This window comes from Chiloscyllium punctatum, chromosome 2, assembly GCF_047496795.1.
Source record: "Chiloscyllium punctatum isolate Juve2018m chromosome 2, sChiPun1.3, whole genome shotgun sequence".
Taxonomy (NCBI): domain Eukaryota; kingdom Metazoa; phylum Chordata; class Chondrichthyes; order Orectolobiformes; family Hemiscylliidae; genus Chiloscyllium; species Chiloscyllium punctatum.
In genome coordinates, this window is record NC_092740.1 from 78,721,833 (window position 1) to 78,746,373 (window position 24,541).

General features: G+C 37.3%; 1 protein-coding gene across 2 annotated transcripts in view; it reads right to left on the minus strand.

Moving 5' to 3' along the window:
• The window catches only part of LOC140485950 (protein-lysine 6-oxidase), a 26,162-nt gene continuing 1,621 nt past the window's right edge, over nucleotides 1–24,541 (minus strand). Inside the window, exons 2-7 of one of the 2 annotated variants that reach the window (XM_072584394.1) lie at nucleotides 24,331–24,439; nucleotides 23,350–23,487; nucleotides 14,682–14,838; nucleotides 11,589–11,684; nucleotides 11,392–11,507; nucleotides 1–4,925 (exon numbers count right to left, since the gene is read on the minus strand). In XM_072584394.1, coding sequence (XP_072440495.1) covers nucleotides 4,919–4,925; nucleotides 11,392–11,507; nucleotides 11,589–11,684; nucleotides 14,682–14,838; nucleotides 23,350–23,487; nucleotides 24,331–24,439 — 623 coding nt within the window. In that variant the 3' untranslated portion in view covers nucleotides 1–4,918. Of the gene's footprint in view, nucleotides 4,926–11,391; nucleotides 11,508–11,588; nucleotides 11,685–14,681; nucleotides 14,839–23,349; nucleotides 23,488–23,998; nucleotides 24,083–24,330; nucleotides 24,440–24,541 lie in introns of those variants that run through there. The other variant, XM_072584401.1, reaches the window with a different exon arrangement.

A 24,541-nucleotide genomic window follows, 5' to 3' on the forward strand; every position in this document is an offset into this window, starting at 1 on the left:
ACTAGTTGAAAACATTTTTATTCAAGTTAAAGTCTCACAATCTGATATAGGCAAATAACTCTGGATTATAAATCTGCAATAACCATTACATATCTATCGTCTACAAATTATTACAGTAACTATAAGCTTCAAGTATAGATACAATATTTCTAGAGATAAAAATTACCTGCAGCTAAAAATTATGAAATTCATCATAAAGCAGATACATATGGTGTTAAGCACCAAAACAGGCTTGTAAACTTAGTGGCATTTCATTTTTTTAACTTATCACTGAGCATATTTCCAGCAATAGCATTTTCTTTGCATTTTGTATGAACCAAGTTTTTCTTTGTAACTAAGTTCCAAATTGAAATAGCATCTTTTGTACTAAGATGTTTATTGTCGAAAATCTTTGAGAATAAAACCCATTACAATGGAAGTTGTTCTTTTATTCAATTATAGCCCACAGCCTTTACCATTAATCTTGACTGTCATAACATTATGCATTCATGCTAGAGCTTCTTATCATGAAACATTTCCCCAAAGGGCCAATAAATAGAGCTATTTTGTTTTTTTACATATACTTGGTCAGCCCTGCAGAAGCAATGTTATCTTCCAGAATGATGTTGCACTTCAGTTATTAGCAAGGATCACCAGAATAAGCAACTATGGTATCTTTATCCACTATCAGCATGCCAATGTAGGGAAATTATATTCTTCCATATTGTGGTGTTTTTTCAAACACTGGCTTTCTGTCCAAACTCTTTGACACCATTGTATCTGGAAAAATACATCTAGACCATATCATTAAAGGACAGTGTGAAATTGGTAACTTGATTATTTTTCAGGTTAAGCAGGTAATTGTGGTACTACTGCTTGCCAACTGTGCATTGTTGATTCTGATGAAATAGTAATGATGATTGACTGGAATAGACTATTTAACTTGGGCAGACGAAATGATGCTTAGAGTACTGTAAATATTCATATTGCTATTCCAACTAATAATATTAAACTATTTACTGGCTGTGCAGAAATTTCTTTGGCCAATTGAAAGATTGATCATCTTCTCCATGATTTTAAAGTCTTTGAAAATATAGACCTTCATGAAACAGACATAGGCAGGAAGTTAAAATTCACTTTATTATCTGTGAGACTCTGTGGGAAGCCTCAGCTGATTTTTACATCCTTCCTGTCATCTGCCCACTGATATGCAGCTAAGGTAGGTCAAGCTAAAGTAACTTGGCAATACTTTAGAGGCAGGAGGTAAATCTCAGAAAGGGGAGCTGAGACAGCTCTTGGATCAGATTTAGGCCTCCTAGAAAAAGCTGAGGGAATGGAGTGTATGTCTTTGCACAGCTATTTTAATGGCAGAATGGGGGTGGAGGTGGAGAGCAGTTGGTTATAATTTATCCTAATGTTTTCCAGAGTGAGAGGTTCTTGCTTTTATAAATAGAGGTTTCATTTTGAAAAGCAAGTCAATACGCTGAATCTTTACAAATTACGAGTTAGGCCCTATAGCTGGAGTATAACATGCATTACATCTTGGGAGTGATCCCAAATCCGTGGAGAGAGTGCAGCAAAGATTTACTAGATAATACAAAGAATGAAAGACTTCAGTTTTATGGAAAGACAAACAATGATTACTCCCCTTGGAGAATGGTTAATAAAGCTGATAGAAATTAGGAGTTTTGATAGAGTAAATAAGGAGAAACACCCATTTCACTGACAGGACAGTAGATAGTCAAAGGACAAAAGTTAAGATAATTAGTGGAAAAAATCAGCAGGGAGGCAAAAGTGCTTTTTAAAAAAAATAGCAGCGATTTATAAACTAGAATATATAGCCTGAAACAATAACAGAGGCAGGTTCAAGAGCAGTTAAGGAAATTCTACATATACTGTACTTGGAAAGGAAAATGTGCAGGATTGTGGGGTAAGAGCAGGAGAGTGGGCTAATTTAATACCATTTTCAAAGAGCTGGTATACAATGAAAGACCAAACCGTCTCCTATGTGATCGAAAACAGTATTAAACTTAAATTGACTTTTGTCCTTCTCATGTTGAACTCCAGTATTGGTAACTCTATACACTTTATAGCTATAGGCCTTACAGTGCAGATTGTTTCAATTCATGATATGGAATAAATGCAGGAAAGAAAACAAACATCACCTACCAGTCATGTAAATGCATTAATTTGGATTACCAATGTCAACATTTCAGTCATACAAGTTTCAGCTTAGCAACTGTGCAACATTTACACATTACTTAAAAAGGAGGGGTCACTTAATAATTTAGGTGGCACATGCAAATGAAAGTTTTTAAAATTAGAAAATTGATCATTTTATGAATCACTTTTATCAGCACTAATTAAATTTATACATTTTTGGGTACTCAATTTTTCTATGCCTTTAGCAGAGATCTGCTAGGCTAAAATTAACATATGCAGGAAGTATTTATGCTATACATAAACCAGACAATTTATGCAACCTATTTTTGCAGAACTTGCATTCAGTCTATTGGGTGATAGTTGCTCAGACTCGTAAATATACACCATTCTTTTGGTGGAAATGTATGGAGATGATCAAGATTTTGGCTCTCTGATCGCATGCCAGAGAGATTCCGAATTGTCTATTTCTGGGGTTGCGTGTCACCTTGTTCTACTCAGGCAGCTGACTGGACAACAGTGGGTCCTCCTGCTATCAAGAATCATAGGGCTTGCCAAGAGCTGCCAGCCAATCAGAGGCTGGCAATTCTATTGCGACAGCAGGACCATAATGGAGGTGGCGGCTGCTGCTGCCACTGGCATGACACCCACCCAACAAAGTGCTGAACCCTAGATCTGAAATGAATGACGGTGGGAGGAGATTGCCAGTGAGGGGGTTCTGCAGGGGCCCCCAGCAGCCTATAAGTAACCCTGCACAGTTTTGCTTTTGTTGCTCCCTAATTAAGAGACTCAGCTAACGGTATGGTGGAAAGGCTGTCCATGGTGGGCCTTGCTGCCAAACAATTCAACTTGGCGGACTCAGGAAATGGCAGGGACCATATTTATTACCCTTCCATCTCATTAAATGAGTCCCAACCACATACCCCTCCCTTCCCAAGTGTGCCTTGTATCTTCCACTATTTGTGTTGAAGTCATCAATTTGTATAAGTAGCCTGTATTGTTGTACATGTTCTACTAACTATCTCTGCACTTGTTAGATATGAATGGAAGATAACCTTCAGTCCATATCTGCCCTGTTTTCTGAGATGCTGGTGATTTACAAAATTGTGACAGCAAGTCATCAGACTTTATATTATTTTGCTGATGGTGTTTTTCTTCACATTTATTTGTATAATTGCCACTAATTCCAACCTGAAGTATTCATGAAGCTGATCAGGAATCCCAAAAGGGCCTTTACAAATTAATTCCAGAGACCTGAAGGCTATTTTTGTTTTGATTTGTTCCACATATAAGGTCTTGTCTTTAGTGGTTGAATTGATATTTAAATCCAGTTTTACTTTTCTCCAAATATAATTTAATTGTATTTAAGTTTTCATCTTTTATATTTGCTAGCAACCTTAATTTTCAGAAGTTATCCATAAGGATAAATAAGTTGAATTTATTTTTGGAGCAGTCAGAATTTTGCATGAGCAAAAATTGCAGTAAATGTAAACATGAAAATTTGCATCAACTTAAATTCAAAATTTACATTTCATTTTCAGTACTAATTTTTAAACGTTGTACTTTAAATAACTGTTAAGATTTGGAACCATTTTCATCCACAATAAAAAAAGTCTGAGATACTGTAGTTATAGAAATAAACCATCAGTTGAGCATCATGTTCAGAAACGGAAGTGTGAATTCATAAGCTCCTTCATTCTTTAGTTCTTTTGTTCATATTTACATAGTTTTATACAAAGACAGTTAGATTTTAGTTACTGTATTTGTAATTCTGCTCAGCTTTTATTGTAGAACAAAAAAGATGAAATGCCTTTAACATTTATTCCACAGGAATAAATTTTAACCACTCATTGAGGAACTTCTGATGAAGAGGTCAGGCTCAAATTTACAAAAAAGGCCATTAAGCCCTTAACCAATTGAATTAACCCCAATGATGATTTGGGGTCAAATAGTACATAAAACATATATTAACGGGACTCTGAAAAGATCTTGAATGCATTGCAGTAGCAACTTAATTTTCTACATCTTTTTGGCGCATCAATGCACAACAACAGACAGAAACAATTCTCATGTTTTAGCTGTAATTATAACGTACTCAGTTATATGTGCATGTTAATAAGGCAATCATCCTGCAACAAACAAAGGATTCATTGTTTGGAATGAAACAGTGGAATGTAATTGGATCACTGTTAAATGTAAACACAGTATTGTGCATAACCACATTTCTTTTTCTAACTCATCCATTTTTTAATGACATATGCCCTGTCCTATGATATTCTGTCATGGTGGTAATCCAGTTGCTTTGACATTAAATAATTTTGGGATGGATGATCTAGAATAGTCATGCGCTTATTTATTCTAAAATGTCTATCACAACAGGTTATACATAGTCTAATCACACCAAATGTTTATTAACTCATTCAGCAATAAGATACCATTTGGCATTATTCCCAATGCAATCCTTGGTCCTGGGAGAATGCATCTATGCAAAATGGATGCTAACTGTAACAAGTGACATCACAATGGCAATGTGTAGTGAATGAGTTAAAATGTCAAAATTTGTAATAGTAAAGATTGTTTCCAGAGGTCCCAGTCACAGTGTTACGGGTTTTAAAAAAAATTGTTCTCATAGATTTCAGCATCTCCTGCAAATAATACCTGTTTGGGGCTGTTTAAATTGAAATGGTGCCAAGTAGCCTGAAGCTTGACTTGACTTGTTTGTGACTTGTCAATTTTACCGATTCAATCCATTCTTAAACACGTCATCTTCTTTATGAAGTTAGTATCTGAAAAGAGAAGTTCAGGTCAATTTTGCTCTTAACCAAACACATTACTTACAATGAAGCCTGAAGAAGGTGTGAAGCTGTTAATATTAACATACATTAATTTAAAGAGCCATAATTTCTTGGAATAACTTGATACACAGAGAAGAATTTTTTTTACGTTTTGTGAATTAAAATGGAATATTTTAGGTATTAAAGGGATTAGCTTCAATGGTTTGAATGCTCTTTCATCAACCTCATTTTAATTTCTTGCATCTGATGATTTCAAAGATTCCCTGCCGCTTACGGGCCCTAAACAAGCTTACAGCATAGCAATAACAGTTCAAGAGAAAACAAAATTGCTCAGACTATCCCATTATAGTAACTTAATAAGAAGTACAGCCACCAGGAGCTGTATAAAAAGGGAAAGAAATGAAGATGCTTTCTGCAATTCAGAGCATTTCTAACTGGAGGATAGTGCTATATTTCATAAAATAGTCACTTCCAAAATCAGATATGTTACAGTAAACTTTTATCTAGTATTTTTAATGCAATACACAAATTGCTTCTATTATAATCACTATGAAGCATTTTATAAAAGAAATTCAATTCCTAAGGTACCAATTGAATTATTTTCACACTTTGAAATGTGAGCCAGGAGTGGTACAGTGGTTAGTACAGCGCCAGGGACCCGGGTTTGATTCCAGCCTTGGGTGACTGTTTGGAGTCTGCATGTTCGCCCGCATGGGTTTCCATCGGGTGCTCCGGTTTCCGTCCACAGTCCAAAGATGTGCAGATTGGTGGATTAGCCATGCTAAATGCAGGCTCATCCCACGGGGTGGGATATAGTTTGGGGGGTCAATGTAGCCTCAATGGGCCGAATAGCATCTATCTGCACTGTAACAATTCTATGAAACTATGAATTTTTTTTCAAATGACACAGCTTCCAAGCCTGGGACTCAAAGACCTAGTGGAGAATACATCAATAGCAATAATGGCTGCCCCATAGCTGTTAAATGCTCATGGAGATTCTGGAGGAAATACCATCTCAGAGACTTGCTGGCCAATCTGACTAGGTGACGGTTCATAAGGTCCAACAGTACTGGAAGCTGCAGTGGACAGGATTGAGACTATGAGCAGTCCCCAAAGTCTAAATCCTGGAGTCCAGATCTGGGTAAGTGCGGGGCTCTCAGTTAGCAGGGCGAGGGTTTGGTAGAAGAGAGTGAGGATGTTCATGGGAGGCCAGGTTGGGAGGGGATGTATGTCAAGGTCAGACCATGTTGGGGGAGGGGGGGGTGCGAATGATGATGGGCTATAAATGGAGCGTCCCCCCCACCATTCTTATTTAAGGCTTGAGGAGGTCACTTTCAGAGCACACACCCCTCCGTTGCTGAACTTCTCCCACCAGCCTGATCATTTGAGATCATAAAGGAAATAGCCCTTAAGTCATAACAGATTGGTCACTTAATAGATTGGCCAGTTAACAGCTTTAATTAGCATGCATGAAGATATGCCAAGTGGCCTAGTGCTGTCAACCCAGTGCAGAAAGATCAGGATGGGTGGGAGACTGGTGTCATAGTCAAGCAAGAGTTTTACAGATATCCACCTCCACCTGAAAACCTACCAAGTAAAATTCTATCTGTGGAAAAAATTGTCAAAAGAACCCAATTGATTCAGTTAAGAAGCTGGCCACAGCTACATGAGTTGTCATTTGTAAATCTGGGATAGATAGATTTTTGTTATGCAAAGCTATTTAAGGAACTTAGGCCAATGGCAGGTATATGGAGTTAGGTGACAGATCAGCCATGATCTCATTGAATGATGGAACAGACTGAATGGACTACTTCTGTTTCTAAAATAAATGCATGTTTTAATTATTTACAATGAAAGTAATAGGTGATCATAACAAAGATCTGGCACTGTATTAGAAACAAAACTAACAGAATAATGTAGCATACAAATGGTATTCTGCTTCTGCACAAGTTGATGATTATATTAGATATTCTTTACAACTAACAATGACAACATGGATTGGGCTAGAACTTTCAAAGTGATGTATAATTTGAGAATTGAAAACTGCTTCCATAACTTCAGAAAGTATGCATGCAAAGCGAAAAGTATCCTTTTATATAGAGATGTGAGAAGCAAGGAAAGCGTTCAAAAAGGAGGCCATGTCAGCCAGAAGATAGATAGATATTGGTATTTAATAAAAATAAATTAAGAGATGCAAATCTTTAAGGTAATTTTGAAATTATTAACACCAGAGAGTCGAGATATTGGTCAGCCATTTCCAAAAATCCTTTGTATTTTGTTTTGCAACAACAAACTGGTCCAAATGAGCTTTAGTGCTGAGTGTATGTATCTTATCAATACCCTAAGGATTACAGTGGAGGTATTTATGATGGAGGATCACAGAGACACATGCGTGTACAACGTTTACATTTCTAACTGTTGATATATCTGGCTGGAGCAAAATGAACATTGCAGCATTTGTTAGGACTATTTCACAATCATGGTCTTTACCATACCAGAGCTCCAATCCAAAACTGGAGTTATGATAGAAAAAAAGTCAAAAAGTGAACTCAGTCATAAGGAAAGCTAGCACTAGAAGAAGGAAAGAGCAGACAGGAGGAATTGCATGCAATTATAGAGGCTTTTCAAAAAAGGGCATACACAATGACTGCTGAATGGGAACAGTAATCTGGAATGTTTCTAACAGTAGTGAATTCGACTCAGTTTGCCTCATGATCAAAATGTCATTTGTGATGAGTAAATTTTACAAAAGTCAACAGAGCTATGAACATAACACAGAAAAACAACAGGTGCAGAGCTGATTGAAATGGAAGAATGAGTTATATTGTTGATTCTTGCAAAAACCCATGTGGTTCACGAAAGTCCTGCCATCTTGACCTGATCTATGATTTCAGACGCATAGCAATGTGGTTGACTCTTAACTGCCCTCTGGGCAATGAGGGATGTGCAATAAATGCTGGGTCTGGCCAGTAATGCACATGTCCCCTTAAGATTTTTTAAAATGGTGCTTGGCTAAGCATGAGCAAACTTAAGAGTGGGAACAGGGAAGAGCAGCAAAGAATCCTCACAACACTGTCCCAGTCACCTAATTTACAGTGGCAAAGAAGATGCACCTTGGGGTGTGATTTTCTTTTAAATCATTTATAGGATAACAGAGCTGTTGGCGAGGCCAGCACTTGTTGCCCAACCCGTAAGGGCTGAGAGCCTGTTTGCAAGTATTCAGTCTTACGAGCAGGATATTCTACAGAATGTATATACGAAATGGTAAGTAAACCCAGAATTAGGAAAACAATGGTGCAAGATCACTTTGCAAATAAATAATGTAATTTGATATTGTTAATTGCCATGTTTCTTAAGTTCTCATGTAGTAAGGACCATAATCTTATCATGATTGTGAAATAGTTCTAACATCGTGGTGCCACTTCTGTTTTTCTCCAACAACATATATCTACAATTCAAAAAACAAACTTTATACCCTTGACTGCTCTGCTCCCCTGTCCCAAGTGATCCGATATAATCATTACCTCCACTGTAATCTTCGGTATTGATAAAATACATATTTTTGTCTCTAAAATCCATATATGCCAGTTTATTATTGAAGTTCTTTTAAGGGGGAATTCATCATTAGCCTCATAGTACCTTACACATTTTTTAAAAATCAAATAATTTTATTTTGAATTAAATCAACACATATGTGAGAGAGGAACCACGTAGCATTCAAACCTAAGAGAGAGAGAGAGAAAACGAGAGGCATCTCAATATGAGGAGGTGAAGATTTGGCAGGATAAAGGAAGGGAGCAAGAGGAGCAGTGCAACAATGGTCCTTCAGATGGACAGTGTAGCACTGACAGACGAACAGTCAAATAAAAATGCCTGCCTCTGCACATGGAATAGGCTGCAGATAGATGAAGAAAATATAAGAGCAAGACTGTAGTATTTGTTAAAATAACTGGTCTGGGTAGCAATAATTGGCAATTCTATTTCAATTTCTCTGCTAATAGCAGTAGACATGGTCTATAGGGACTTTAGTAAGGCGTTCCACAAGGTTCCTCATGGGAGACTGGTTAGGAAGGTTAGATGTCATGGAATACGGGGAGAATTCGCCATTTGGATACAGAACTGGCTCAAAGGTAGAAGACAGAGGGTGGTGGTGGAGGTTTGTTTTTCAGACTGGAGGCCTATGACCAGTGGAGTGCTACAAGGATCGGTGCTGGGTCCACTACTTTTCACCATTTATATAAATAATTTGGATGTGAGCATAAGAGGTGTAGTTAGTAAGTTTGCTGATGACACCAAAATTGGAGGTGTGGTGGACAGCGAAGGTTACCTCAAATTACAACAGGATCTTGATCAGATGGGCCAATGGGCTGAGGATGGCCGATGGAGTTTAATTCAGATAAATGCAAGATGCTGCATTTTGGGAAAGCAAATCTTAGCAGGACTTATACACTTAATGGTAAGGTCCCAGGGAGTGTTGCTGAACAAAGAAACCTTGGCGTGCAGGTTCATAGCTCCTTGAAAGTGGAGTCGCAGGTAGATAAGATAGTGAAGGAGTTTGATATGCTTTCCTTTATTGGTCAGAGTATTGAGTACAGGAGTTGACAGGTCATGTTGCAGCTGTATAGGACATTGGTTAGGCCACTTTTGGAATATTACATGCAATTCTGGTCTCCCTCCTATTGGAAAGATGTTGTGAAACTTGAAAGGGTTCAGAAAGGATTTACAGGAATGTTGCCAGGGTTGGAGGGTTTGAGCTATTGGGAGAGGTAGAATAGGCTGGGGCTGTTTTACCTGGAGCATCGGAGGCTGAGGAGTGACCTTATAGAGGTTTACAAAATTATGAGGGGCATGGATAGGATAAATAGACAAAGTCTTTTCCCTGGGGGGAGTCCAGAACTAGAGAGCATAAGTTTCCAGTGAGAGGGGAAAGATATAAAAGAGACCTAAGGGGCAACTTTTTCAGAGGATGGTGTGTGTGTGTGGAATGGGATGCCAGAGGAAGTGTGGAGGCTGGTACAATTACAATATTTCAAAGGCATGTGGGTGGGTATATGAATAGGAAGAGTTTGGAGGACATGGACCAGGTGCTGGTAAGTGGGACTAAATTGGGTTGGAATATCTGATCGGCATGGACCGAAGGGTCTGTTTCCGTGTTGCACATCTCTATGACTCTATGACTCTAATTAATCAAGATTCATTGATGTTAGATTAATGTCATCTTTGGGAACAGAATACCAGTGTTTTTAATTGTTTTCAATCTTAGGATTTCAGTGGTAGTCTTTCTCACTCATTAAATATAGTACTAAAGCATTCATTCTGTTCACAAGAATTTAATTCCAGACATATAAGTGGCACAATAATGATCAGTTAGCCAAATCAGTGACACATATTGTGTGTGTTTTAGGCTGTTTTAAGGGAAAACATGACATGTTTCTAGTAAAACATATTGTAATGCCTCAGCTATTAAGTCTACACAAAGACATATATGTAATCTGATCTAATGCCAAATACATATTTATCTAATTATGTAATCTCATGTGAATTCTTAGATGATTAATTATAATAAAGCATACAATGATAACTTCAGAATTTTTGTGAAGTATTAAAATCTATTTTACTAGTCTTTCATACTTTAGTTGTTTCTCACATGGAAATTGATTTTAAAAACTGTTTTGCTTTTGAAGAATAGTAAGTACTGATATAATTGCAGTGGACTAAGGATTAGTGTTTTCTTTTAATGTTATAGGAGAACCTGGATTATCCGGAATTTGATTATCTGAATACCAGATTACCCGGCAAGATCGCAAGTTCCTGATGCTGGCTAAACTATGTTATCCGGCATCTGATTATCCAGAATTCGATTAACCGAACGAAATACTCCTTGCCCATGTCCTCTGTATATCTCTGTATATCTTTCTTCTAAAATTGCAATATGTCACAGTTTATTTTACACTAGTTTGGATATTTTTATGCAAAGATGTTTGTTTGATGACAAATTAGGAAATTGCCTAGCATTAATATGCAGCTGTTGGGATTAATTGACTGTGCGGATATAAAGACAAAATATCAGGGCCTTCTTGTAGTGGAGTGGTAGTGTCCCTAACCCTGGCCCAAGAGGACTAGGCTCAAGTCCTGACCTAGAAAAATAGGTTCAATTTTTTAAAAAGGGGAAGTACAGGACAAAACAGATGATTTACTGCTGGTGATTAATAAATAAAAACAATCATGGTGATTCATGGTGGGGAGAAAACATTCAGTAGTATGAAAGAGCACTTCTAGATATAGGAAAGAAAGGAAAAAAAAAGGTAAAAAAGGGGAAGTGTAGAACTGATCTATGGATGGAACTGTGAGACTGAAAAGTTGATCAAATCCATCTACAAAGAATTGATTTATTTTCACCGAATTGGTTTGGATCAGAAGTGACCCCTAGGTTTTACATAATGCCTCAAGCACTTACTGTGCGATTCTACAGCCCGAGGTGTAAGCATGATGGCCTGTATAACGAAGGTCACAACGAACAACATTGTTAGCGTAGTCTGATTCTGGCACCAAATAGCTTGGATTTACTGCAACCTACAGAATGAGGAAAAAAAAATCAGTGACAATTCCAATAATGTTATTCTTCTTCAGGGATGACTGTTTAGTATCACTTACTTTTAGTATGTAGTTTCCTGCCTTAACATCTGTAATATCGATCCATTGGCAGTCAATATCAGCATTGTAAGTATCATAACATCCTGGACTCAATCCCTGCAAATCAAAGTCAATTTTAGAAAAATATATATTTTAGTATAAAGATATTAAGAAATATGCTTCAAATATCACTCATATGAAAAGGCTGTGAACATGTTTTTTTCAAAACCATAAACCACAAATTACTCCATTTTTAATCCAACCTTTTGGAGAAGTCTTGCATTCAGTCAGCTATCCTTCAGGGATGCTTTGGAACAGTGAAGTTTTTCTATATGCTTGAGATGTTTTACTGCCTATCCCTAATTGACCTGAAGGCATTAAAATTACTTGTGCTACAGACAAAATTCACTCGTGTCAAGCTAAATAGAGTGGCTGGTGCCTGAAAGACATTAGTGAATTAGTTGGCTTGTTTAAAGAAAATCAGGAAGTTTTCCTGACCATTTTATATAGCAGTTAATACAATTTTGACAGAATTTGCATTTATAACCTGTGTACTAGTCCAGGAAGATAACCAATACATGTTCAGGCACTTGACTTTTTAATTGGCTGACGAATTTGACTAAAAGTGATTGACACAAGTGCAAGCATGATAGAATGAGTCACTTTATATTAAAACTGTTTTGTACCTGAGAGTAAAAGTTTAAAAATTTGGATTATCTAATAAATGTTAATCCAATATTTCTGTCCAATGTATTTTCCAGTGATCTTTTAAAAGTGCTCGACCACAAAAGACTAGAAAAGAGAATTGAGCACCATTTTGTAATTTAATATTCTTCAAAGGAAATTCATGTAAGTATTTTTCTATTTTTATACCTTCTTATGTATGTAACATTAACTTAACCCTACTGAATATTATGCTTCATAAGCTTTTTGTTTCAATCATGACAACATGTCACATTCATTGGAAGACTCTCAAATGAATAATAATGATCCCATACAATGGATTCAGAAAATATTAGATCAAAACCAACGCCTGAGTTAGCAGCAAGATAACAAGCAAATGTGGTTCTCTGCTTCTACCACTAGAGTTAGTTTTTGGAAGTAAGTTGCTGATGTTCAATATGCCATGTACTGAACTCAGCTGTATATCAAGCCAGGCTCCTTACAGCCATACTGAAGTTGAAGAAATTCTGTAAGTCATCTGCAAATAATTGAAGCAATTTTGCTATCACTGACTTGCATGGATCTTCCCCACCCATTGCTGAGTAGCTGCAAATATAAATGTTAGAACAATATTCATCGACATTCTTTGTCCAGATAAAAATAATTCAGAAGGAATTAATCTGACCAAGCAATCGTTCGTTAACTAATTGTTTTGAAATTGTAACCCCACGTGAATTATAGGAAGCCTTATTATATTATAAAATTAATAGTAAATGTCAATCTAGCAAGTCACTGCTATAAAAACCTACAATGTAAAAGCTTTGTAACCCCATCACACCAATTCTAGTCCACATTTCAGACGTGTTGGAGACCTTTTTCTGTTTATCCAAAGAACATGATATTTCTGTCAAGCTGATTCTAGGAATTCCAAACATATTGCAAAATTAAATTTCCTTAACCATTTTGACCTGATTCTCTTGTTCAATATATAAAGTATATGCAAAGAAAACACATAAAGAATCATTGTTAAAATTGAAAATTGCAATATCATTTATTAAAATAATGGGGGCGGCACGGGGGCTCAGTGGTTAGCATTGCAGCCTCACAGCACCAGGGATCTGGGTTCGATTCCAGCTTCAGGTGATTGTCTGTGTGGAGTTTGCATGTTCTCCCCGTGTCTGCGTGAGTTTCCTCTGGGTGCTCTGGGTTCCTCCCACAATCTAAAGATGTGCAGGTCAGGTGAATTGGTCATGCTAAAGTGCCCATAGTGTTAGGTACATTAGTTAGAGGGGGGGTGGCTCTGGGTGGGTTGCTCCTTGGAGGGTTGGTGTGGACTTGTTGGGCCGAAGGGCCTGTTTCTACACTGTAAGGAATCTAAAATTGGCTTTGAGAAAAGCTAAGCTCTGAGTAATATACTGAAATACACATATAATATATGAGACAGCAAAGCAGTGGTACTGTCAGTGGAGTAGGAATCCCAAGGCCCATGCTGATTAAAGAATTGAAGGCTTGTCTTAGTAATTGTGCCATGAAACTACATAGATTATTGTAAGAGACCATCTGATTCTCTAATATATCTTAGGGAAGGAAATCTGCTGTACTTCAATAAAAGTAAAATCTTGCAGATGCTAGAGATCGGAAATAAAAACAAAGTACTGGAAGAATTCAGCAGGTCTGGCATCATCTGGAGAAAGACAGAATTAATGTTTCAAGTCCATGTGGAGTGAGGTCCACATCCCATGGAAAAAGATGGAATAGAAAAAACTTTAAGAAGAAAAACAGAAGATCAGCAATTGTAAAATGCCCATTTCCTGGATTCCTTGCAAATCCTTTTCCCACTCTACCTATTGTGATTTTTTATACATTAGTAGGATATTAAATTTTGTTGTAAATAGAAACAATAGCAGTCTCGAGATCAATCCTTTGGAGTCCCAAATTGACACTTCCATATCAACTTGGTAGCATTTTCTCCATTTATAAAAAAAAATTATTTTAATTCCTTTGAGTCTTTCATCACCACACGACCTCCCCAAAGGGCTTTAAGCCAAATTAAATACATTGATGTGTTAGTGTAGGAAACTCAGCAGCTAATTTGTGCACAGCATGCTTCAGCTAACAGCGTTGTGATAATCACCAAACAATCTTTGTCTTGTGGATTGATTAGCTAGGACACAGGGGATATTTTTTCTACTCCTTTTCAAAACACCCACCTGAGAAGTGAGACAGACCCTTGTTTAAAATACAATACCTCTGATGGTACAATACTTTCCAATCTGTTTGACTGGACTGCCAGTCTTGAATTTTGTGCTCAAATATAGAATGGGACTTCATCCCACAGCTTTCTAATTTAGGTGAATATGCTACCAACTGTGCCACAACTGATATACGTTAAAGCTATTTATTAGTCAACTTTGATTGGTAACTGCATAATATTATTGATCTTTCACATACCTGTGAATGTGCTGTACAAGCGTATCTTCTGTAATACCCATAATCACAAGAGGTGTCCTCCAGACAAAAACTGGCTTTGTGTCCTTCAGCAACTTTTCTATGTGTGGTGGCATCCAAGAGATCATAATGGCTGAATTCATCCATGCTGTGGTAGTGCCTATGATTTAAAAAAAAACTGTAGTACTACTATGCTTAAATACCAATAACAAATAACATTATTGGAATCTCAGTACTCTGTGGCTGTAGATGTTAACTAGTTAAACTCCAACTATACTTGGGCATATATTTGGGAATACCTAAATTTCTGCTCTGTCAACTTGTGCTGAAACCTTCTTGATTTGGTACATGGTATGTTCCACCATGGAGAGAGAGACAGCCTTATGTACATGATCTAAAATTTAGGAAACTCTACCTGGCTGGATTATTGAGTGGGTTAATTTGGAGGGTTTAAAATTAGTATCTGGTTTCTGTGTACGCTAGCCAATAAGTCGACAAAAAGCAAAGCTGTAGTTACAGTTTTCCCTTTGTAATTACTGTAAATTGAATTCCAAGACTATATAAAGAAATAGATAAAAAGCAGATTAACATAAAGCAGAACAGTAATAATGAATCATACAGCAGAGTTTGTGAGAAGATTTGTAGCTCGGGTGCTCGTTGTTGTGGTTCTTTCGCTGAGCTGGGAATTTGTGTTGCAGACATTTCGTCCCCTGTCTAGGTGACATCCTCAGTGCTTGGGAGCCTCCTGTGAAGGCTTCACTGGAGGCTCCCAAGCACTGAGGATGTCACCTAGACAGGGGACGAAACATCTGCAACACAAATTCCCAGCTCGGCGAACAGAACCACAACAATCATACAGCAGATTGCAATGGTGATCTGGCAAGTAGGGCTGCAAGGGCAAGTCAAATTAAGTTGTGAAAGAAAATGTCATTATTAGCTTTGACTAAATAGTTTGCCAACTGAACTATTTGGTAATGGGTTATGAATATTTTTACCTAAAGTTATGTAGCAATTTAGTTATAATATTGAATAGTTGCACTTTCATACGAACAGGAGATTTTTCTTCAACAATATTATTTTCATGAAAGAAAGACTTGCATATATATTGAGCTTTTTGAGATGTTCCAAATTGGTTTACAGTCAATGAAGTACTTTTGTAAGGAGGATTCTGCCATAAAATAGGAAATGCGATAGCAAATTGGGCACAGCAAGCTCCCACAATATGATAATAACTAGAAATAGGGTGTCACTTTATTTTTGAGCAATGTTATCGAAATCAAAGCTGTTTGTGCCAAGGCTTCCAACCAGCTTTGGAACCTCTATGTTTACTACAGATCAGACAGAGATCTGCATACTTACCTGGTATGTAACAGCCAGAAAAGAATGTTTAGTGTACAAAGTCACACAGAGATCTACAAAGAAAATGATTGCAGAAAACATGGTCCCTTTTTACAATAGTCACTTTTGTATGCTTAGTTTAAATGTCTAGTGTGAGTATTGGAATAATGTGATTGAGAGGATAAATGGGCAGGTGGGTAAGGTAAGTCGATAAGCTGGGCAAGGCTGCAGGTGGGTAGACTAATAGATGCATGAGTTGGCAGTGTTAGAATGGCAAGTTTGTCTGGAGAAGTAGTCGGGTTGAGGAGTCAGATTGAGGAGGAGCAATAGTTTGATCATGAAAGGGTACTCATGTAAGGGAGGTAGTCACTTTACTGGCTGGTCAGGTCAGATTGAGAGGGGTCATTGGGTGGTGAGGATAGTCAACTCATAGTCTGATGATAATACAGTATCCAGGTTGGCATTTGCGTATGGTGGGAGTGGTATTCAGGTCAAATCAGGAGGGGATTGGGGCTTAGCATAGTCAAAACAGGTATTTGATGGGTTCAATGTATGCAACGATGGGAGTGGTGGTATGGGCAGTCAATTGTGTAGTTACCCAGCAGTTAGACCAGGACCACTGTTTCCAATGTTTCTGGTTAACTATCCAGTTAAGTACATCACAATTGCTGAAATCTCAAACACTAGTTTATAGTCAGGCACTTCTATGGGGTCCAAGAGAGCAGGGTATTTACCCATCAGGAGTTCAAACATCTGAGCAATTTCCATGAAAGTAGGTACATTGGGTCTTTGGATCCTGATACATCTTGTAGGTAATATATCTCATTTCTAATGTTCCAGAAGTTCAAAGATCCGGGCATTATTTGTCATAATAACAAGATTCCCCAAAATCTACAACTAGTACCTTAGAAATCTATTTCACAAATGAGAAATTAAACATGTGCTGCAAACTCTTTCTCCCAATTTTCTGCCTTTGCTTTTCCATGTGCCATAATGTCATAGTAACTGGTGATTGGTTTATCAGTCATTCCCTGACATCTTGTTGCTCTTATTCAGACTTCCATTTGAGTCAGAAAGCTGTGGCTTCAAGTCCAACCATGGAACAAGGGCAGAAAATTGAAGATTGATAATACTTCAGTGCAGTTCTGAAGGAGTGCTGCATTTTCAGGGATACCATGCTTTGGTTGAGACACTAAAGTGACCTTGTCTGCATCTCAAGTTAATATAAGAGATCCCACACCAGTATTTCAAAGACTAGCCAAGGAGGTTACCATGAAAATTTGAAAAATATTTATCCCCTAATTGATGCAACGAAAATAAATAAATTATCTAACTATTATCATATATCTGTTTATGGGAAATTGCTATGTGCAATCTGGCTGTATGTTCTCAGCATGACATCAGAATTAACCATATATCACCAAATTTGGCTTAATTTTGCCAAATTCTGTCAAGCATCATTCATCTCTGATAAATAGCATCCATTACATAGAGGTCATCCAAACATTTTCCCAGATCCTTTCCTACCTAAGCCCTGAATTTGCTGTTAACTCAAGTCTTCTCCATTTTAATCCCCTCTGCAATAATCTGTCTCCTCAACCGTATTCCCATTATTGCTTGAGGACATTCAGGAAACCTGTTCTTCTGAGTTTCTTAACAACTCAATGCCCTATTTAAGAAAAGCTAAATTGCTTCCGATTGTACCAAAATTAAGTGGCTGCTGATCTGTTATAGAAAGTGTTTGAAATTCTTGCACCAGAGGTGTAACTTCTGCCATCTCCTATAAAGGGAAGAATCAGTGGAGACAAAAAACACTGCTTCTGAATATTGCATTAAGTACTATCATAGTGCTAACCCCACATTACCAATACAAGTGCCAAAAGACCTGCAGCTGTAGACCTAGCCATGAGTGTTGGTACTTCAAGGCTGGAAGCACTAAAATGGTGTAATCAGTGTTAAGAGATTGAAATGTCAAACAGGGTTATTTGTTTTAGATATTTTTAATCACTTTGCTCAGACATGTTCACTCATATCTAGGGCAAATGAGATTTGAACTCAGGCCTTCTGCCCCAGAAGCAGAGACACCCCAACAGTGCTACAAGAGTCTTCACTTAAATGTTCTTTCATACTGCCCTCCCAACGCCAGTTTCTTTGTACATTCTTTAACTTTAGCTGATTTGCTGTTAAAGATGAGAAGTGTGGTAAGAATCTGATTTCACTTTATATACTTGCATCTGGGAAGTGAAACATTTTCAGGGACATTGTCAGACAAATCAGTCCCAGACTATTTAATTCAGTTATCAATGTTTCAGAATTAAAATCTTCTGTCCGTGTATTACTGCAAATAATTAGAATTAAAGTTTCAAGTTTAATTCTTTATAATAGATTAGTTTAGATGACACAGTAGTGTGGAAATTGGAACACCAACACCACCATAATGCCATGAAATGATTTCTTGATCTCAAGTTAGTTTTCATGGGCAAGAGCAGGGTGGATACTAGATAATTGCCGAAAGAAATAATTTTAAATTTGGGTGGAGAATCAACTTACTTAAGAGCGCCAAAGGGCTGGAAATAAGTATCTAGCTTGCTCATAACTGTATAAAGATAGAAAGATAGAATAGGAACAAAAATTTAAGTTTACCCAGATTATTTTCTAAACAGATTGGCTTTGACCTTTGCCAGAGTAAACTGCTGACATATTAAAACCTCTAGTATGTTAATACCCTCTTTGTCACCATTGCCAGATCAACCAATTCATCTTTGTGCATGGCTGATTTTTTTTCCATTATGGATGCCAACACTACTCAATCCAAAAAGCCATGATTTTAATCACTGAAGTTTTACTACAGAACAATTAGCCTCCCAGTATTCCGACACATGGAATATTTTATTTTGATTATATGTTTAGGAAATATAGGGGAAAAACAAGGTATTCCTCATTATTTTATCAATCTGCATATTAGAATAGCTAGGGCACAAATGCAAATCACAACCAAATCTAATGAGAGACTACACATTAATTAATCACTATGGTCTAATTTTCCATTGTTTTCTATGTTGTATTTAGTTTTTCACTTATCCAATTATCAAAATTTCTGAATTTTTACCCTATTAAGTACCTTAAGCAATTTATCGTTTTACTGATATTCATCGAGCCAAGAAAATCCAGGTAACCAATGTTTTGATCAATATCTTTGTTGCTTCTTGTAAAAAATGAGCTAGTTGCTTATTTCTTTTAAGAAAAACTGTCAATCCCTTAATCTCAAGAGAGCATGTTTTTGAAATGCATATGTATCAAGAACAACTAAAGCCAATTAATAGCATTCACCCATTAACACAATTGAAGCATCAAATGCTCCTGTGTCAAAATGCAATAATTCAAGGTGCAATGCACAGTACTTTTGCGAAATGGCTGAGGAACTAGCTGAAAAGGCACTTTGCCCTCAAGATTCTCACAGTCCTTCAACAGTGACAGCAGAGCCAAGTCAAGTCACCCATTGTGTATATAGAGCAATAAAGAGATTAGATATAGAGAGATACGCATCCACATTTAAAAACATGAAAGAAAGGCTAAATGAAAATGACAGAGGGGCAAGCAGCAACAATGCTGCTGAAATTGAGGAATACAGCTAATGATAGTTTGAGAGTCTAGAAGTGGGGATGTAAGAAAAATAAAAGCTGCCAATGCAGTATACAGTTTATACATGAAATCATATTCTGAAAGTTCTTAAAAATATGCTTAACTAAATCAATGATTTTTGAAAAGCTTCTATTCACTCTTTTCCTTGCAGTGTTCAGCACTGTCTATTATACAGTGACAATGTTTCAAACTCTACCTCATAAAGCAATTGAAATGCATATGAATCGATAAAGTGTGGCGCTGATAAAAGCACAGCAGGTCCAGCAACATTTGAGGAGCAAGAGAGTCAATGTTTTGGACTTGATCCTTCATCAGGACCTGATGAAGGGTTAAGCCTGAAATACCAACTTGTTTGCTCCTCAGATACTGCCTAACCTGCTGTGCTTTTACCAGCACCACACTTTATCAACTCTGACTTCTCTAGCATCTGCAATTCTCACTATCTCCGAGATGCATATGAGAGAAAACAAACTCTTCTGATCTAATCCCACCTGTAACCCACTGGAATCCAAGAAGAAAATTCAGATAAATTATCCTCATGCTGTTAAACATTATTAGATATATTCATATTAATAGGAGATGTAATACCCCTCTTCCCTTCCTCAGTGGTCATATCACAGGTCTGGGCATTTTAGGTCAGTCCCACACTGCACTGCAATATCATTTTAGGACAACAAATAAAAGGAAAGATGGTCTGTGTATTTTGGACCCATTTTAGACTATAATGGAAAATAAAGAAATGTCAAACATTACTTTGAAGTATTAGAAGGATACTTTATGTCTATCTTCACAGAAGAGAGCACAATAAATATTTTCGAAATAATGGGAAACCAAAGGTGCAAGGAGAATTAGGAAAGTAAAGACAAAAATCAGTGTAATTAAAGACTTACTACAGGTGGAACTAGTGGGAATAGATAGGAACAAATCCTCTCAACTTGACAATTTGTAACCAAGAATTTTTAAAAAGGATAGCTGCAGAGACTGTGGATGCATTAGTTTTGAGCTATCAGATTCCTTAGATTCTATACAATTCCTAAGGCTTTAAAGGATTTGAAGCAAATGCAACTCTGATATTGAGAAATAAAAAGAGAGAAGTTGATATTATAGGCCAATTGAGCTACCATTAGCAGTAGACAAAATGCCAGAGTGTGTTATTAGGGTTGTAACTTAGAAACCCATAACATGGTCAAGAACCATCAACATGGATTTGTGAAAGGGAAATAATATTTAAAAATCTTTGGCGTTTTGAGAATGTAACTGGTCAGATGGATAAGAAGAAACCAGGGAATGTGGTATATTAAGACTTTCAAAATGTACCCAGTACAAGTTTAACACAAAATTAAGATCCATAGAATTGGGGGTAATATATCAGGATGGATTGAGGACATGCTAATTGACAAAAAGCAGATTGTGGGAATAAATGGAATAATTTTGGTTCGGCGAGATCTAAATTGTAGTGTTTTACAAGGATCAGCCCTTGCTTATCCACTATTTGCAAACCATGTAAATTACTTGAGGGAACTGGATGTAGTTTGTCCATGTTTTCTAATGATACCAAGTTAGTTGGGAAAGTAAATAATGAAATGGATGCAATGAAGTTGTTTAGGGATCCAGACAGGTTGAGTGAGTAGACAAGAATTCTGCAGAAACAAAGTACCAAAGTATAAATTTATCACTTTGGTACGATAAATGAACAAGAATACTATTTTGTACATGTAAAAGACTTGGAAACATTTGCATTCAAAAGGGCCTGAGTGTTCTACACATGAATTAGAAAGTTAATATGCAGGTACAACATGCAATTAGGAAGGCAAATGATATGTTAGTTTTCATTACAAAGGGATTTGAGCATAAGAGTAAAGAAGTATTATTACAATTACACAGAGCATTGGCGAGGCCACACCTGGAATATTTGAGCAGTTTTGGTCACCTTGCCTAAGAAACAGTATACTTGCCCTCGAGGGAATGCAACAAATTTTCATCCAGGTGATTCTTGGGATGAGGGGATTATCCTGTGAGAAGAAATTGAGTAGACCAAGCCCATATTTCTCAAAATATGGAATAATGAGAGGTGATCTAATGGATTCAAAACATTTTTCAGGGACTGGATAGTGTACATGAGGAGAAAATGTTTCCATTGATGAAGAAATCTAGAATTCGGTGTCACAACCTTAGAATCAGGAAATGGCCATCAAGATGAGAATTTATTTTCAGTCATCATTATGAATCTTTGAGCGCTTGTACCCCAAACAGTTGTGGATACTCAGTAATTAAGTTTGTTTCAAGCAAGAGGTGAATTGATTTTTGAACACTGAGAGAATTAAATGTTTTAGGGACAGTGCAGGAAGGTGGAGTTGAGGTAGAAGGGCAGCCATGAATTTGTTCCATAGTGAAGCAAGCTCAAAGGCCCACACCTGTACCTTTTTTGTTGTTTATATGTTCTTAAAAAAGATGAACATGTGTCAATATTTTTGAAATAATGTTCTTTGGAATACATATCCAATCATAAGAACTTTGACTTTAAATTACAAAAGACCACACCTACAAAAATGCAGCACCCCTCAGTACCAACTAGAATCTAAGGTGGGAATCTTGACTCAAATCTTGGAATGAGATTCCAGTTATAGCATGCCATTCCAACAAGGACCCTATCATGTTTCTTAAACTTGAATCCAGTTGAATCAGAAAAGTAGGGAATAGCACATCTGCACCACAGCAAATGAAGGACGACCTAAAAGGGAGAGATGGGAAAATTGCCTGAAAGTATGAGGATGGTATTGTTTTATTTTGTTTAGTTAATCTATTATCTTTAGAAGGCATTGCTACAAAACAACATCATGTTCAGGGATGCAAATTGATCTGCACGCCCATGAATTCCTAAAGATTAGTGTACAGGTACAGCAAGTAATCAGGAAAGCTAATAGCTAATAATTTATCACAAGAGCAACTGAATACAAAAGTAGGAAGGTTATGCTTTATACAGGACACTGGTGAGATCGCATTTGAAATCCTGTACACAGTATTAATCACCTTATTTAAGTAATGACATAAATGCATTGGAGTCAGTTTAAAGAAGGTTTATACAGTCATAGAGTCATACAACATGGAAACAGACCCTTTGGTCCAACCAGTCCATGATGATCATGTTCCAAACTAAACTAGTCTCACTTGGCCGATATCCCTCCAAACCTTTCCTATTCATGAACTTATCCATTAATACCTGGAATGAGCAGGTTGTTTATGAGGAAAGGTTGGACGAGTGAGTTTAGAGGATAAGAGAGCAACTTGATTGAAGTATATAAAGTTCTGAAGGTTCCTGATGGGTAGACATGGAGAAGCTGTTTCCTACTGTGGGTGAGTCTCGAATAAGGGTGGCTGTTTAAAAACTTCCACTAGAGGATTGGGAGTCTTTGGAACTCCTCTGAGAGATGGTGAAACAGAGTCCTTCAGCATTTTTAAGGCAGATGTCTGTGAATTATCGTTAAGAAAGGAGATAAAAGGTCAGGGTAGGGAGGAATGTGGACTTGAGGTTACAATGAGATCAGTCATCATCTTATCAAATAGCAGAGTAAGGGTTTTGACGGGCTGATTGGCCTCCTTCTGCTCCTGAATGGTATGTAAGCAAGTATCTTCATAACTGCTGAAATGCGATCATGGTAGGGAGCGCATATTGTCTGCAGTCTCCACTTACCGGTGACAACTGTGCCATTCCCATGAGTAACGAGGTCGGCTCGGTAAAAAATCTGCTGTGCCTTGATTCTTCACTCTCTGTGGGAATCTTAGCAGCACTCTCATATCATAGTCCCTGATGCTCGAACTGTAGGCTGAGCTATAAGGAAACGTGGAACAAGGGAGAGCTATCGTCACACGGTGAATCATAAACTTCTTACTTCCCAAAAATCTCCAACTAGAGTTCAAAGAGTGACATTTTCGGGGTATAATTATATCAATAACACTGCCTCACCTGGAAAACCGGGGCAGTTGTTTTCAAAGCTTTAGAGAGGTTACAGTTACCGCTATGAGTTTACAATTATGAACTACACTTCGACAATTAACTGGATTTTTAAAAATCAAGTCAATTCGCATTTAATAACTTGACGTGTTCATTATTATCACTTGAACAAGTCAGAATAATATATCCAAATGAGTTAGGTTGTTTGAGAAAAATGTGACTTATAAAAAGATTGTTAAAAACGTAGTCCCCTACACGGGCACAGAACACATCCCAAAATGAGAACGGCTATAATTCAGAACCTCATCCAACCCAGCAGCTACCGCAGCTGTACTTCGCAGTGAGTTCTCTCAGTCTTCAGTTTTCCTTAAACTTTCTAAATCCTCACCCCTTAACTCTGGATTCATTAATTCTGTCTCCGAATTTGCGTCAAACCACAGCACACCCCGCGTTATCGTTTGTACAGCTCCACCTGCTAATCTCCCCATTGTGTCGGAGTCTTGTTTATTGGTTCCATTATAAAATGATGTCTGCAAGTTTACGAGTTTTGTTTTAACAAGAACTCTGGATGGGGTCGGACAGGGAAATTAAAAACAGAAAGCATTGCCGGGCTGTGAGAAGCTACACACTGGGGAATGACGCGAAGGGAGAAGAGGGTTTGAGGATGTAACTGTGATGCAAGAAAACCGGGGCACATGGTTCTGATTATGCAGACTGTACCTTGCCAAGCAATTTTCCTCTGCGGCACATCTAAGGTTGTACATGTGCATCTTCTGAACGTATGTTGAGACTTGAATATAGTATGGATCTGGGATTAAATCTGGTAAACCTAAAATAAAAAGCATGGATTTAATTCAGTTCCTTATTGAAACAAACACGATGCAGATTATAAGTGTATTTGCAAGCAATGAATTGCCCCTCTATTCAGTAA